Source organism: Haliotis rufescens, unplaced genomic scaffold, assembly GCF_023055435.1.
Source record: "Haliotis rufescens isolate VD_foot unplaced genomic scaffold, xgHalRufe1.0.p SCAF_9, whole genome shotgun sequence".
Taxonomy (NCBI): Eukaryota; Metazoa; Mollusca; class Gastropoda; order Lepetellida; family Haliotidae; genus Haliotis; species Haliotis rufescens.
Window position 1 is genome coordinate 49,178,377 of NW_025964383.1, and position 17,817 is coordinate 49,196,193.

The 17,817-nt window shown below is 45.1% G+C and overlaps 1 protein-coding gene across 2 annotated transcripts; it reads left to right on the forward strand.

Annotated features, from left to right (window-relative positions):
- Positions 1-7,009: 7,009 nt before the first annotated feature.
- LOC124126880 (vitelline envelope sperm lysin receptor-like) lies at positions 7,010-16,667 on the forward strand. Of its 2 annotated transcripts, none has more exons than XM_046490425.2 (10): positions 7,010-7,086; positions 7,515-7,587; positions 8,205-8,247; positions 8,621-8,805; positions 9,291-9,445; positions 11,974-12,122; positions 12,593-12,671; positions 14,092-14,245; positions 14,994-15,036; positions 16,509-16,667. In XM_046490425.2, the coding sequence occupies exons 2-10, from the start codon at positions 7,552-7,554 to the stop codon at positions 16,613-16,615; spliced, it is 951 nt and encodes a 316-aa protein (XP_046346381.1). In that variant the 5' UTR covers positions 7,010-7,086; positions 7,515-7,551; the 3' UTR covers positions 16,616-16,667. The 2 variants fall into 2 exon arrangements, with proteins under 2 accessions (XP_046346381.1, XP_046346382.1); XM_046490426.2 differs by having other exon boundaries at positions 7,017-7,086; positions 7,545-7,587.
- Positions 16,668-17,817: the final 1,150 nt, after the last annotated feature.

Below are 17,817 nucleotides of genomic sequence, written 5' to 3' on the forward strand. Positions count from 1 at the left end.
TTTGTTAAGTTTCAGCTTAGCAAAGATAAAAATGATCAAACCCTTGTTACATTTGTGTTTTTTTAAAAATATGTTTCAACAAAGATATCTACTATTAAAATCACACTGATATAACAAGATCCATGTCACCACACGAAGGAACCTGCCTTAAAAATTTCACCTTTGTCAGTCTCAGGAGACTAAGAGCATGGACATCATGGGGAGGTGTTCTCACTGTAGACAGACATATTTATGTTTTAAGCACGTAAGAACACCTCTAAAATAGGTTGTTCATTATTTATTAGGTCACATGTCATCATCCGCTCAGTGTGTGGTTATCTAAAAGCCCATAAGAAGACTTTTTATAGTAAAGTTTTTAGATTAATATGCTTCAATTTTATCACGTGACTCGAAACATTCCACAAGTGCATTGTGGGGCCAATCTAACATATAAACATGGCCGAAGTTCGGTGTCGCTGGTTTTATTGTGAGTGGAGGTGTTTTCTGTTGTACATGTTGCAGCTTTGATTCCGCCACTGATGTTAGCAGACTGCAGCAACTGCAAGTAAGGACATAGTCAATGAACTAGTTGTAATACATCTGAGCCAGCACCTCGTGATAAAGCCATAGCCGAGGAACACATCCGAAGTTTACAGTGGACATATGCTATGCAGATTTACACTGATGGATCTGAGTGCCCAGTGTCAGGTGGTTGTCAGTGTCAGGTGGTTGTCAGTGTCAGGTGGTTGTCAGCGTCAGGTGGTTGTCAGTGTCAGGTGGTTGTCAGCGTCAGGTGGTTGTCAGGGTCAGGTGGTTGTCAGTGTCAGGTGGTTGTCAGTGTCAGGTGGTTGTCAGTGTCAGGTGGTTGTCAGTGGCAGGTGGTTGTCAGCGTCAGGTGGTTGTCAGTGTCAGGTAGTCGTCAGTGTCAGGTGGTTGTCAGTGTCAGGTGGTTGTCAGTGTCAGGTGGTTGTCAGTGTCAGGTTGTTGTCAGCGTCAGGTGGTTGTCAGTGTCAGGTAGTCGTCAGTGTCAGGTGGTTGTCAGTGTCAGGTGGTTGTCAGTGTCAGGTGGTTGTCAGTGTCAGGTGGTTGTCAGTGTCAGGTGGTTGTCAATGTCAGGTGGTTGTCAGTGTCAGGTTGTTGTCAGCGTCAGGTGGTTGTCAGTGTCAGGAGGTTGTCAATGTCAGGTGGTTGTCAGTGTCAGGTTGTTGTCAGCGTCAGGTGGTTGTCAGTGTCAGGTGGTTGTCAGTGTCAGGTGGTTGTCAGTGTCAGGTAGTCGTCAGTGTCAGGTGGTTGTCAGTGTCAGGTGGTTGTCAGTGTCAGGTGGTTGTCAGTGTCAGGTGGTTGTCAGTGTCAGGTGGTTGTCAATGTCAGGTGGTTGTCAGTGTCAGGTGGTTGTCAGCGTCAGGTGGTTGTCAGTGTCAGGTGGTTGTCAGTGTCAGGTGGTTGTCAGTGTCAGGTGGTTGTCAGTGTCAGGTGGTTGTCAGCGTCAGGTGGTTGTCAGTGTCAGGTGGTTGTCAGTGTCAGGTAGTCGTCAGTGTCAGGTGGTTGTCAGTGTCAGGTGGTTGTCAGCGTCAGGTGGTTGTCAGTGTCAGGTGGTTGTCAGTGTCAGGTGGTTGTCAGCGTCAGGTGGTTGTCAGTGTCAGGTAGTCGTCAGTGTCAGGTGGTTGTCAGTGTCAGGTGGTTGTCAGCGTCAGGTGGTTGTCAGTGTCAGGTGGTTGTCAGCGTCAGGTGGTTGTCAGTGTCAGGTGGTTGTCAGCGTCAGGTGGTTGTCAGTGTCAGGTGGTTGTAGAGCATAGAGAACCTTCTATCCGATTGGCTGAGCACTTGTCAGTATTTTCTGCTGAACTTGGAGTAAACATTAAACATTGTGTGGGATTCATATTTTAAGGCCTGTGTCAGCGGTACGTTTCAGTGACTGTCAGTGCTTTACAAGCAATTCGGGTCAGTTCTTCCTCAGCGAGACAGGACTTGATCACCATTTTTCTCGACCTTTGTAATGACTTAAGAAAAGATCTGTTAGATGTTGAGTTTTCATGGACCACTGCGTATGTTGGACCACTTGGAAATGAGAAGGCTGAAGAATTGGCTGAAGCTGCATTAGACTTTGATGAGTCAGAACAGGAGGAGACAATTTAACCTTCTCCTGCAGAGTTAGGCACCATCAGTATGGCCCATGCTGGCACAAAATGGCAGCAGAGATGGGCATCATCCTTAAAAGAACGTCATCTCTTTGGCAGCGAACCTTTTATTACAAAATTACAAATATCTAGAAACAATCGGAGAGAGGAGGTTCTCTTAACCACAATTCGTCTTGGGCATTGTGGTCTTGGTATTAATAAAAACATTTCTGCACATTGTACAGTGTGTTATCAGCTTGACATTGTCGCTCATTATTTACTGCATTGCCAAAAGTATGTCAGTCAGCGTAAGGCAATGGTGGATTCTTTTACATTTTCTAGGAATATCGTTCGCCATCAAGTTAGGAATGTCATTCTTGCTTATATAAAAGCGTGTGGCAGTTTTACTGCTTTATACATAGGCACTTAGCAAACCGGGGACACGGGTGGCCCAGTCGTCTAAGGCGCCGCAATTCGCTGTGCAGAGTTGCGTCCCTTGGGCACGCCAGAAACTTGTGGTTGTGGGTTCGAATCCCGGTTCGCCCAAATTATGTTTCTAGGTTTGTCACGCCGCGATATAACGGGAATACTGTTAAAAGCGGCGTTAAACCCAACTCACTCTCACTAAATAAACCTTTATTATGGGCAAGGTGTAAATGGGCCTAGTTGCCCGACCACCTATAAAACTTTGAATGATGAATCAATCAAGCAATGAAATTGTGTGCTGACCGAGTTTGCTGCGCATCATAGACCGTGACCCGTGCTGCGCATCATCTACCGTGACCCGTGCTGCGCAACATCTACAATGCGTGACCCGTACACCGACGTGATATGGCGTCGGCGTGAGACGACCATGGCGGAGGGAGACCAACAGCGGCCGTTTTGTTTCACTGCAGTATATTGTTTTATGCCGTACGCTGACCAACAGGTGTACATGTGGTTATCAAACTGTTCAAGGATTGCTCATTCCTTTGTCCTGAGAGACATACATAATTCGTAAGGCAAGAACGCCCTCCTCGGACAAATCTGAGGCCGCTGTTGCACTGACGCAATGGCAAGAGAAATAGATATATAATCTTGCCATATATCTTCCTAGATAGAAATATTCAAATATTCGAAAAGTTTAAAGAAGATCTTTCACAAATAATTGATGTGGATGCGCCATCTTGTTTGACAGCAATGAAAGAACGATGTTACCAAGGATGCGTTAGATCACGGGGGAGATAATGAGGACAGCGCCATGAGGCTAGTCCATTATGACGTCACTCAAAAAGTGTGTTTTATCGCAGAATAAAGTACAGTCGGCGCCTTTCATCTTTTATGGAAGCATCTTAGAATATTAGATACTAATTGATTACATGTGTACAGTTGCCGTGTGAAGAGCTATGAGCATAGGACAAAACTGTGTCGGGAAATTGAAAACTTACAACTCTCAAAACTTGCAAAAACAGAACAAGCCCCATTCACGGCCACATTGCCATTTCTTGAGAGCCCCGAGAAGTCATAAAGGTGAGGTGAACTGGGATTTAACGTCGCGTCCAAGATTATTGCACTAGTATAGCGCCGTGCGTGTGTGCGTGCGTGCGTATGTGGCTGCTTGTACTCGTCCGGACCAATTCCGATTTCATTGTGCTAGCCCACTGAGATGCAATGCCGCAGTTTATCATGAATACCCCTACTCAGACATACAGTGTACTGACTCCGAGCCGACCTATTTTATCCCCTTAATCCCGAGCGCCAGGCATGGTTACAACAAGTACCATCATGTAACGTCTTTTGGTATGATATTCTTGGGGATCGAACCCCGGACCTTCCGCTACCCGGGCAGACGCTCTATCCAATAGACCACGGGGGCGGGCATATACACTGAAGATGAAAGTCAACGTCTGTTTTTTTCAACCGACCCTACCTACAATGTTGAGCACTACCCGAAGTGGTATTATACTCAGAGGCAAAAGTTATTGTGACATGGAATTGTTTCATTGGCAACCTTGTGAATGAACATTTGAATTTGAACCAGGGAGAGGGTGTGTTAACATGATCGGAGAAAGGTAACCAAGCAACTGTTGATCGTGACCAGCCCCTGAAGCATTTGTCTTTCCGTGTGATAACATTTCATTCGCGGCAGTGAAAGTTTGACACTGATTCTGTTTGTTGTTTCTGTGTCACAGTAACTTTGGCCTTTGACTTATAGATTCCTCCTGCATATATCCTAAATACAAATATGCCCTACGTATCAACAGCTGCCGCTATTGCAGCTGGCGCTCAATCATCACATCTCTCCGCTGTCGAGTGCTTGTCCATCGATTACCGCTGATTCCGCGCTGGTGTAGAACTGGTCATTTTATGTGTGATTCCAACAATAGTAACGCGTTGTGTTTGTTCACATGGTAAATTGATAATTATAATTTTTAATATAATTTACATAAAAACCACTATCCAGGATGGAGAGAACACACTAACTAGTCGAACAAAATATATTATCTGCATAGTTTTACAAAATTTATACGAAAACATGTATGAATGGGGAAATCAAAGGTTTTCCACCAAACCAAAGAAAGTTATTTCATTGCTGTCATGTCTGGAGGGAACATACGTTTATGAAACAATTTCAGTAGACTACAATTAGCCAGTAGATAGATTTGGACATCCACACTGACTATCAGACTGTTTCCACTCACTGACAATAAGAATAGGTTTTATATATTTTTTAAATATTTATCACAATAGGCTTTGAATTATGAGACTGGAGAGGGCCCCGCTCCACAGAGCGATCTTCGCGCCATGACAGTCGTAAGTCTATATTAAAGTCTTAGCGCCATGACAGTCGTAAGTCTATGTTAAAGTCTTCGCGCCATGACAGTCGTAAGTCTATGTTAAAGTCTTAGCGCCATGACAGTCGTAAGTCTATATTAAAGTCTTAGCGCCATGACAGTCGTAAGTCTATATTAAAGTCTTAGCGCCATGACAGTCGTAAGTCTATGTTAAAGTCTTAGCGCCATGACAGTCGTAAGTCTATATTAAAGTCTTAGCGCCATGACAGTCGTAAGTCTATATTAAAGTCTTCGCGCCATGACAGTCGTAAGTCTATATTAAAGTCTTAGCGCCATGACAGTCGTAAGTCTATATTAAAGTCTTAGCGCCATGACAGTCGTAAGTCTATATTAAAGTCTTCGCGCCATGACAGTCGTAAGTCTATATTAAAGTCTTCGCGCCATGACAGTCGTAAGTCTATATTAAAGTCTTAGCGCCATGACAGTCGTAAGTCTATATTAAAGTCTTAGCGCCATGACAGTCGTAAGTCTATATTAAAGTCTAAGCGCCATGACAGTCGTAAGTCTATATTAAAGTCTTAGCGCCATGACAGTCGTAAGTCTATATTAAAGTCTAAGCGCCATGACAGTCGTAAGTCTATATTAAAGTCTTAGCGCCATGACAGTCGTAAGTCTATATTAAAGTCTTAGCGCCATGACAGTCGTAAGTCTATATTAAAGTCTTAGCGCCATGACAGTCGTAAGTCTATATTAAAGTCTTAGCGCCATGACAGTCGTAAGTCTATATTAAAGTCTTAGCGCCATGACAGTCGTAAGTCTATATTAAAGTCTTAGTGTCATGACAGTTGTAAGTCTATATTAAAGTCTTAGCGCCATGACAGTCGTAAGTCTATGTTAAAGTCTTAGCGCCATGACAGTCGTAAGTCTATATTAAAGTCTTAGTGCCATGACAGTTGTAAGTCTATGTTAAAGTCTTAGCGCCATGACAGTCGTAAGTCTATATTAAAGTCTTAGTGCCATGACAGTTGTAAGTCTATGTTAAAGTCTTAGTGCCATGACAGTTGTAAGTCTATGTTAAAGTCTTAGCGCCATGACAGTCGTAAGTCTATATTAAAGTCTTAGTGCCATGACAGTTGTAAGTCTATGTTAAAGTCTTAGCGCCATGACAGTTGTAAGTCTATGTTAAAGTCTTAGTGCCATGACAGTTGTAAGTCTATATTAAAGTCTTAGTGCCATGACAGTTGTAAGTCTATGTTAAAGTCTTAGCGCCATGACAGTCGTAAGTCTATATTAAAGTCTTAGTGCCATGACAGTTGTAAGTCTATGTTAAAGTCTTAGCACCATGACAGTCGTAAGTCTATATTAAAGTCTTAGTGCCATGACAGTTGTAAGTCTATGTTAAAGTCTTAGCGCCATGACAGTCGTAAGTCTATATTAAAGTCTTAGTGCCATGACAGTTGTAAGTCTATATTAAAGTCTTAGTGCCATGACAGTTGTAAGTCTATGTTAAAGTCTTAGCGCCATGACAGTCGTAAGTCTATATTAAAGTCTTAGTGCCATGACAGTTGTAAGTCTATGTTAAAGTCTTAGCGCCATGACAGTTGTAAGTCTATATTAAAGTCTTAGTGCCATGACAGTTGTAAGTCTATATTAAAGTCTTAGTGCCATGACAGTCGTAAGTCTATGTTAAAGTCTTAGCGCCATGACAGTTGTAAGTCTATATTAAAGTCTTAGCGCCATGACAGTCGTAAGTCTATATTAAAGTCTTAGTGCCATGACAGTCGGAAGTCTATATTAAAGTCTTAGCACTAGGATCGCTGACTGTAACGAGGCCTGGATTATTACAATCATTGAAACATTTGAGACACTAAGGTGAAAAGGGTGAAACAGTTGATTATATTATACACAACGACAGGAGTATTAAAGTCTTAGCGCTTTCCAGTACTTAGTACTACTAATTTTAGTTCGTTATAACCGTAGTTCGTTAAAAGCATATATACAGTATAACTACAGCAAATAGTCGGGACCAAAAAAGTAAGTTCGTTATATCCGTCAGTACGTTGTGAGCGTGTTCGTTTTAACCGTAGTTTTCTGTATATATTTCCCAGGTACCGAGAGCACAGCGCCACAATGCAACAGTGCGTGTGACGTCATGCACGTGCTGGTTGATGAATCACGTGCTTCAGTGTCGCTCATTGCTGCCCACAGACGGAAAGGTGAGGTTGTACTGTTGTTGACATTTTCTCTCCAATTTTCTATACAGTGAGAAATATATCTAGCGGATTCCATTTTGTTGTTGTTGTTGTTTTTTTGGTTGTTTTTTTTTTTGGGGGGGGGGGGGGGGGGATTGAAAAGGTTTACATATTTTTCGCGTTGAGAACTTGTTGAACTGTTATCAAAGAATGTCAAGGACGTTTAGTGATTAATGTGAGGTGGCCTTGTGGTCAAAGCGTTCGCGCGTCACCCCGATGAGCCTGGTTTAATTCCCAACTCTTAGTGTGTCGACGTAAATGCCTGGAAATTGCTGAACACGTCTAGAAACACTCGCTCATCATTTTTGCTTAGGTTTCGTAAATTCAAAATATGAAACGACTGTGTATATGTAAAATGTCAATGTGTATTTATCTGTTATTTATCGTTGAAGGCAACAGTGTCACCAAGTATTGTGTTGCAGCATCACCATGACGGCGGTCTACTTGGCGATCATCTTTCTCGCGGTGAGTGGCGCCATCTTGTACCCATCTCCTGTTGTGTGTAGACCCAAGTCTGATCTCCAGCCAAACATGTCAGTTATTGTGAAAATAGATGACAACTCCTAGCGGATAGAAGTGATTATAGCGTGATGTAAAAAGATAAAATATAAAAACAAAAATAGTTTCTCTTTAAACATTTCGTCAGACCGATCTTTACAGAATGGGCAAAGTAACCTTTGCTTGTCGTTTGAGCAGAAGAAAAAGGGCGGGTGATTTTATCGTACCCCGGTGATGTTAAACGTTGATCATAATATCAGTCGTTCGTTTGTTTGGTTGGTTTTTTTAAGACGGCGGTCTAAATAATCGAGTCTGGTCTAGACAATCCAGTGATTGACATCATGAGCATCGATCCATGCAATTGGGATCGATGACATGCATCAACCAAGTCATCAGCCTGACCACCCGATCCCGTTATTTGTTTGAATTAGACTTTATTTATATTTTATAACGAAAGTTGGATATTATATCATGCTCTCCATCAAACACGTAAAGCACTACCTTGATATATTGCGATGTAGAAACACACATGTGCAGTGGCCGTTACATACAAGGTGATGTTTTTACATCTTTTTTTCCTGTAGGCGACTGCGCGGGCGGCAATACCCACAGGCTACATTATGCAGGGTAGGTATCGGTGTCGGTGTCAGTGTCTGCTAACAGTATACCGCTTTAAGACTCTGTAGGTAAATCGACCGCCCAGATGTCTGAAGCCAAAAGGTTTAAAAGGTGGTCCTGAAAAAAACCCAGTTCCGCTCCTGAAAACCTCTTCTTACAGGTCACTTTTTTTTAATTTCTGTAATTTAGTAGTCAAAGCCAAACATTTATGAAAACTGAAATCTGTTTAATATTTCTGCTGGCATGGGTGCTTGGCCTTTGGCGACGTAAGGCATCGCCAAGTTGTCAGCACCATGCCCACTTCATCTCTTTACACCGACCTCACGCTGCCAGGCTGTGATGTAACTGAAGCCCTGTAGCATTAAACCAACTGTCTCCCCAGTGACCCCCGACTGCGGCTCCACCGATGTCGGTGACGGCGTCATCACCATCATATCCGACCTCAGCGTCAAGGCCAGAGCCGTGTGTGCCGGCAACAAGAAGTTTGACTTCACCACACTGGACGGCGTCAGCCACGTCCTCCCCTTCTCCTACCCCACAGGAGGATCACACCCCTGCGTCTTCAATGTGAGTCTCGCTCTCCTATCCAACAGAAGGGTCAGCCCCTGTGCCTTCAATATGAGCCCCCAACCCCCCACCCCCCGGCTCCTACCTCACAGAATCGAACCCCTGCGTCTTCAATGTGGGTCCCATCCCCCCCCCCCCCCCCCCCCCCTGCGTCTTCTGCGTACTTTACCCCAACCACCAACTTCTACCTCTTTAGAGTTTTAAGCAGTCGTCTAACGTGCAGAGTTGCGTGCCAAAAACGTGTGGTCGTGGGTTCGAATCCCGGTTCACCCAGTTTGTCTTGGTTTGTCAGCACCATAATATTCTTGTGGGTTTCACCAAAATGGTAAACGTCAAACACCTGCATTACTTCTGGCTTTCCTCCCACGAGCAGACACGCCTTGATATACTAGTAACTGAAATATTGCTCGGTGACTATAAACTCACTCACTCACTCTGTAGTCGTGGGCCACGTTTGTAACAGCTGCGATCTATCTGTCACCCAGAAGAGGCAGCACACGCGAATCTTCTCCGCCAGGGTGCTGGTGTCCTACGGGCTGTTCGGAAGCCAGGTGCATCATGGGCTGGAAGAGTACATTGTCACGTGCACATTCAGCCCTTCTGGGGAGGACATCAGCAAGATCAGCAAGATCACCCAGTCGTGAGTAATACTTTCTGGGTCTTCAGCAACCCATGCTTGCCGTGAAAGTCGATTATGCTTGTCGTAAGAGGCGACTAACCAGATCGAGTGGTCAGGCACGCTGACTTGGTTGACGCATGTCATCGTATCCCAATAACGTGGATCAATGATCATATCAATCACTGGATTGTCTGGTCCAGACTCGATTATTTACAGACCGCTCGAAAAACTTTCAGCAAGATCAGTCGTAATTCCTTCAGCAAGATCAGTCGTATTACTTTCAGCAACATCAGTCGTCACTAATACTTTCAGCAAGATCAGTCGCGAGTAAGTTTCAGCAAGGTCAGTCGTAATCCTTTAAGCAAGGTCAGTCGTAATCCTTTTAGCAAGGTCAGTCGTAATACTTTCAGCAAGATCAGTCGTCAGTAATACTTTCAGCAAGGTCAGTCGTAAAACTTTAAGCAAGGTCAATCGTAATACTTTCAGCAAGATCAGTCGTAATACTTTCAGCAGGATCAGTCGTCAGTAATACTTTCAGCAAGATCAGTCGTAATACTTTCAGCAAGATTAGTACTTTCAGCAAGATCAGTCGTAATACTTTCAGCAAGATCAGTCGTAATACTTTCAGCAAGATCAGTCGTCAGTAATACTTTCAGCAAGATCAGTCGTAATACTTCCAGCAAGGTCAGTCGTCAGTAATACTTCCAGCAAGATCAGTCGTAATACTTTCAGCAAGATCAGTCGTCAGTAATACTTCCAGCAAGATCAGTCGTAATACTTTCAGCAAGATCAGTCGTAATACTTTTCAGCAAGATCAGTCGTCAGTTATACTTCCAGCAAGATCAGTCGTAATACTTTTCAGCAAGATCAGTCGTCAGTAATACTTTCAGCAAGATCAGTCGTCAGTAATACTTTCAGCAAGATCAGTCGTCAGTAATACTTCCAGCAAGATCAGTCGTAATACTTTCAGCAAGATCGGTCGTCAGTAATACTTTCAGCAAGATCAGTCGTCAGTAATACTTTCAGCAAGATCAGTCGTCAGTAATACTTTCAGCAAGATCAGTCGTAATACTTCCAGCAAGATCGGTCGTCAGTAATACTTTCAGCAAGATCAGTCGTCAGTAATACTTTCAGCAAGATCAGTCGTAATACTTCCAGCAAGATCGGTCGTCAGTAATACTTTCAGCAAGATCAGTCGTAGTACTTTCAGCAAGATCAGTCGTCAGTAATACTTTCAGCAAGATCAGTCGTAATACTTTCAGCAAGATCGGTCGTGGGTAATACCTTCAGCAAGATCAGTCGTAATACCTTCAGCAAGATCAGTCGTAATACTTCCAGCAAGATCAGTCGTCAGTAATCCTTTCAGCAAGATCAGTCGTAATACTTTCAGCAAGATCGGTCGTGGGTAATACCTTCAGCAAGATCAGTCGTAATACCTTCAGCAAGATCAGTCGTAATACTTTCACCAAGATTGGTCTTGGGTAATATTTTCAGCAATAATTCCTGTTGGTCCGTTCAGTTTCTTGAGAGAGTAGAGGGGCACGGGTGGCCCAGACGCCTCAGGCTCCGCAATTCGCTGTGCAGAGTTGCGTTCCTTAGTCACGCCAGAAACCTATGATTGTGGGATGGAATCCCGGTTCGCCCCGATTGTTTTAGGGTTGTCGGCACCATACCCATGCTCCAGGGTTTCACCAACGTGATGAACGTCCGAGACCTGCATCACTTAGCACTGGCCTTCCACACTGAGCTGACACGCCGTGATATAACTGTAATATTGTTCACAACCCCCCACACAACCCACTCGCTCAAACCTTCAATAGTAAATTGACCGTCTCCGTGGTCTAGTGGATACAGGGTTTGCTTGAGGAGCGCAAGGTCGGGAGTTCGATCCCCGGCCGCGTCATACCAAAACACGTTAACAGATGGTACTTGTTACACTGCCTAGCGCCCGGCATTAAGGGGATTAAAAAAGGACTGGCCTACTCGGAGTCGGGGTACTGTGTCTGAGTTTGGCATCAATATTAAACTGTTGCAAAGTATCTAATTGGGCTAGCACTGTCAAATCGGCAATAGTCCGGACACGCACGCACGCACACACATGCACATACGCTGTCTAAGCGCGGTAACCTTGAACGCGACGTTAAACCCCATTTTACCTCGCTTTAAGAGTAAATATATATTAAGGTTCATTATCTATCGATATTGTTGCTGGCCACTTATTGCATGGCTGAGTATGTGGACCAAGTTCTTAATATCAGGTCAAGGGGCGGTGGGGTAGCCTAGTGGTGAAAGCATTCGCTCGTCACGCCGAAGACCCGGGTTCGCTTCTCCAAATTGGATCAATGTGTGAAGCCCATTGCAGGTGTCCCCCGCCGTGATATTGATGGAATATTGCTAAAAGCGGCGTAAAACCAAACCAATTTCAGGTCAAACGCGTCACAAGTCCACATTCTATCTCGTCTCAGATTTAAGTTCAGTTTTCCTGTGGCTTGGCTGTCTCACATACCTTGCCGCCATCCATTGAGTTTGACTGTGACCTTGACCTTCAGACTCCTAGCAGCCAATGCGATCCACAGCTACGTGGGAGGCGACACAAGCTCCACCATCATCCTCAAGATGGTGGACGTCCTCGGCCACAACCTCAACGGAAGGAGCGTGGACCTGGGCAGGACGGTGCAGCTCAAGGCCGTCAATACAGGTATCGTCACATCAGCTAGTTCCTCACACAGGTACCTACACAACCTTTACCAGGGTGACAGAACCTACACTACACAACCGTTACCAGGGTGACAGAAGTAGGATTGAGGTAATCTGCCCTGTCACACGGACATATAGGTCATGACATATTTGTCATGGGCTTGAAGAGGCCTTCCGTTTGAATGTGGCTATAATCATGCAACCATGAAAACTATTTTCTGTTTAGATTTGAATACTTTAATGGCGTAATTACATTCTGACAATGAAATAAATTACGAATTTCCTAATAACTCTGAAATCAGGCTTAAATGTCTTGATTGGTTTAGTCAAGTTTGTGTGAACCATGGACTTGTCACTCTCAATATAAATTACTTGTTCACTTGGAATCATGCTCAATGCGTCCCGCAAACCACCCTCCAGTTCCTGTATAACACTGATACTCACTCTCCAACTGAACTGATGTTGACCTAGGGACGGAGCCCGGTATACGACCAGTCTCCTGCGACGCCATCGACAGCTCTAGGGCGCGATACTCCATCCTCAGAGCCGGGTAAATATTGCAGCACTTGTACACTAACTCGGCTTGTCACTATTCCTGGACCACCTGAACAAGTCCAGCCATGTATCCCGGGCCATGTATCCCGGGCCATGTATCCCGGGCCATGTATCCCAGGTCATGTATCCCGGGCCATGTATCCCGGGCCATGTGGGTTTGGGGTGTCTGTCTTTCCATCACAGGAGTCGACCAGTAGGTCCACAACAATGTCATTAACAGCCTGGCTCAGTGTAGCGCCAGCGCAGCATACCCAGAGAACCAGGCTGTTATATTCGGGGTTCTTGACATACACCCACATAAGTATAGTACAGCAATGGCTGGGCGGCATCTCAAAATCTTCCTCCGCCAACCCCCGAGTTGCGGTCCCGAGGGTCAAGTCCCGACTAACAGAGCATACTGTCAGACTGCCAGCTATCGTGATACTTCACGTGTGTGGTCCGCCTGCCAGCTATCGTGATACGTCACGTGTGTGGTCCGCCTGCCAGCTATCGTGATACGTCACGCGTGTGGTCCGCCTGCAAGCTACCGTGATACGTCACGTGTGTGGTCCGCCTACCAGCTATCGTGATACGTCACGTGTATGGTTCCCCTGCAAGCTATCGTGATACGTCACGTGTATGGTTCCCCTGCAAGCTATCGTGATACGTCACGTGTATGGTTCCCCTGCCAGCTATCGTGATATGTCACGTGCGTAGTCCGCCTGCCAGCTATCGTGATACGTCACGTGTGTGGTCCGCCTGCCAGCTATCGTGATACGTCACGTGTATGGTCCGCCTGCCAGCTATCGTGATACGTCACGTGTGTGGTTCCCCTGCCAGCTATCGTGATACGTCACGTGTGTGGTCCGCCTGCCAGCTATCGTGATACGTCACGTGTGTGGTCCGCCTACCAGCTATCGTGATACGTCACGTGTGTGGTCCGCCTGCAGTATCCAGTATCTCATGCAGAATGTTAAGCTTCAGTGGCCAACCCGCTATTCTTTATAACATTAGACCCGTGAAGATCCGGGGTAGAACAGGTCTTCCGCAAACCATGCTTGTCGTGAAAGGCGACTTGGTTGATGCATGTCATCATATCCCAATTGCGTGGGTCGATGTTCAAGGTGCCACAAGCCTTCATCTTTTGCAATTTAGTACCTATATCGGGTGATTTTTATCGAAATATTAGCTCCGTCGCGGCTGTGGGTCACGGAAGTAAACAAATCTCCGCGCTCAATGGCGTCGAGTGCTCTGATTGGTAAATATCCCCATTAGCGTTTGTTATTGTTCGAGCGCGGACCAATCACAGCACTCGACGCCATCTCACCACCTTAAATCCGACAGCCCGTATTATGAAATGTTACACCTGCTTTAAACAATCCCCCCCCCCCCCCCCCCCCCCCGACTTATTCAAGTGTGTACACCACGGTGTTCAGGTGCGGGGACGGGATCGTGTTCCCCAAGACTGTGGGCTTCAGGACCACGGGCAAGAGGACCCGCAGCCCCTACTTCCAGGCCTTCACCATCAACGTGGACCCCATCCTCAAGTTTGAGTGCAACTTCACCGTGTGCGGCACGGAGTGTGACGGGGTAGGTGTACACCAGTGGTATGTCCTGACAAGTCGGTCTGTCATACAGTCAATGCACGTCTATATTGATGGGCAGATTTAATTATACTGCAGTATCTGAAAATTATTAAAGTCGCTTGTCTCCTTTATATTTTATTTTATTAAGATACTGTTTCTGTGAGATATGTTCATTTTAGAGACTAGATGTTAATCTACATAAGTGTACAACCAACGGTATATCGTGGGAGGTGTGGGGCTGTCGGGTAACCTAGTGGTTAAAGCGTTCGCTCGTCACGCCGAAAACCCGGGTTCGATTCCCGACATGGGTACAATGTGTGAAGGCCATTTCTGGTGTCCCCCGCCGTGATATTGCTGGAATATTGCGAAAAGCGGCATAACCCCACACTCACTCACTCACTCACTCACTCGTGGTAGGTGTACAACCAATAGTATATTACAGGGGTTCTATTTTGGCGAAAATATTTACAGCACGGCACTCTTTAGACATGGAGAATCTGTATGCATGCAGTGTTAACAGACCCGGTAAAACCTGAGCACTGCCCCAAACGGCGCTAGAGTAAACTCTGTATGTAGTGGAGTCGCTGTAGTAGAGTCGCTGTAGAAGAGTCGCTGTAGTAGAGTCGCTGTAGTAGAGTCGCTGTAGTAGAGTCGCTGTAGTAGAGTCGCTGTAGTAGAGTCGCTGTAGTAGAGTCGCTGTAGTAGAGTCGCTGTAGTGAGCTGTAGCACTAACTGAGCTGATGTATTTCCAGGACTCCTGCAAGTCCGCCCCGCCGCCTGGACGACAGAAGAGAGGTAGGTCACCCCTCCAACATGCAATAAACCCACCCGTTTTGGTTAAATAGTAGTCCATGATTAAAGCGGCGTAAAATTGTATCCATGCTCCTATTTTGATAGATCAGTTAAATAGTCCCAGCAACTCGACAAGATCAAGAATGTAGGTTTATGCATGACCTTGGACCACCATTACTCGGACGGAGTGGGGCGCTGTTCAGGCCAGACTACTTTACACTATCATATTCTCCTGCATGTTTTATCCCCTATGTTTTATCATCTTCTATGTTTTATCCACCGTGCATGTTTTATCCCCTATGTTTTATCATCTTCTATGTTTTATCCGCCTTGCATGTTTTATCCCCTATGTTTTATCATCTTCTATGTTTTATCCACCTTGCATGTTTTATCCCCTATGTTTTATCATCTTCTATGTTTTATCCGCCTTGCATGTTTTATCCCCTATGTTTTATCATCTTCTATGTTTTATCCGCCTTGCATGTTTTATCCCCTATGTTTTATCATCTTCTATGTTTTATCCGCCTTGCATGTTTTATCCTCATGTTTTATCATCTTCTATGTTTTATCCGCCTTGCATGTTTTATCCTCATGTTTTATCATCTTCTGTGTTTTATCCGCCTTGCATGTTTTATCCTCATGTTTTATCATCTTCTGTTTTATCCGCCTTGCATGTTTTATCCCCTATATTTTATCCTCTTCTATGTTTTATCCGCCTTGCATGTTTTATCCCTGTTTTATCATCTGTTTTATCCGCCTTGCATGTTTTATCCTCATGTTTTATCATCTTCTATGTTTTATCCGCCTTGCATGTTTTATCCCCTGTTTTATTCTCTTCTATGTTTTATCCGCCTTGCATGTTTTATCCCCTATGTTTTATCATGTTCTATGTTTTATCCGCCTTGCATGTTTTATCCCCTATGTTTTATCATCTTCTATGTTTTATCCGCCTTGCATGTTTTATCATCTTCTATGTTTTATCCGCCTTGCATGTTTTATCCCCTATATTTTATCCTCTTCTGTGTTTTATCCGCCTTGCATGTTTTATCCCCTATGTTTTATCATGTTCTATGTTTTATCCGCCTTGCATGTTTTATCCCCTATGTTTTATCATGTTCTATGTTTTATCCGCCTTGCATGTTTTATCCCCTATGTTTTATCATGTTCTATGTTTTATCCGCCTTGCATGTTTTATCCCCTATGTTTTATCATCTTCTATGTTTTATCCGCCTTGCATGTTTTATCATCTTCTATGTTTTATCTGCCTTGCATGTTTTATCCCCTATATTTTATCCTCTTCTGTGTTTTATCCGCCTTGCATGTTTTATCCCCTATGTTTTATCATCTTCTGTTTTATCCGCCTTGCATGTTTTATCCCCTATGTTTTATCATGTTTTATCCGCCTTGCATGTTTTATCCCCTATGTTTTATCATCTTCTATGTTTTATCCCCTATCACATGTTTTATCTCCTCAGGCTTAGCCTCCGACAGCTACAGTGTGGCCGCTACGGGTGCCGTCGCCATTATCAACACCGCCCCGGACAAGTCGTGGGTCGGCGAAACACGCGTGGACCAGTCCTAGAGAAAGAAACAAAAACTGGTTGTGGAGTTTTAATAAATACTCACATACTTTAGTCTGTGTCTGTTAGCTTAACTGTAACAAAACCAGCTTTTTCTGGCAAGGTTGGCAGTTCTCGACTCCCTACAACTGAGGCATTACATTAGCTATGCTCAGATGTCGATTGCAACTTAAAGTCGCCGTATTGATAATTGTCACAATAATTACCGCTGCTACCAAACCATTTTCGAGATTTTACGTGCGCTTTCCGTCAATATGCGTATCTCGCACACGGTCGTTGCTACCATTGTTCAGTGTGTTTATACTGTTGTGGTTTATACTGTGTTGTGGTTTATACTGTGTTGTGGTTTATACTGTTGTGGTTTCATGTTGTGATCTCTCCATGGCTTCACTAACAGAAAAGCCCATGCAGATCCGGGGTAGAAAAAAGGCGACTAACGGGATCGGGTGGTCAGGCTCGCTGACTTGGTTGATGCATGTCATCGTATCCCAATTGCGTGGACCGATGTTCATGACATCAATCACTGGATTGTCTGGTCCAGATTCGATTATTTACAGACCGCCATCATATAGCTGGAATATTGCGGAGTGTGGCGTTAAGCAAATAACATTACTGAAAGATATCACCTGTGTATGTGCTGGTCTTGGGTACGTGTGCACGTGACATCTGTTCCGTGGGGACGTCCCAGTTGCCGACCTGCACAGCCCACTGATCGAGTGAGTGACGTCCCAGTTGCCGACCTGCACAGCCCACTGATCGAGTGAGTGACGTCCCAGGTACAGACCTGCACAGCCCACTGATCGAGTGAGTGACGTCCCAGGTACAGACCTGCACAGCCCACTGATCGAGTGAGTGACGTCCCAGGTACAGACCTGCACAGCCCACTGATCGAGTGAGTGACGTCCCAGTTGCCGACCTGCACAGCCCACTGATCGAGTGAGTGACGTCCCAGTTGCCGACCTGCACAGCCCACTGATCGAGTGAGTGACGTCCCAGGTACCGACCTGCACAGCCCACTGATCGAGTGAGTGACGTCCCAGGTACCGACCTGCACAGCCCACTGATCGAGTGAGTGACGTCCCAGGTACCGACCTGCACAGCCCACTGATGGAGTGAGTGACGTCCCAGGTACCGACCTGCACAGCCCACTGATCGAGTGAGTGACGTCCCAGGTACCGACCTGCACAGCCCACTGATCGAGTGA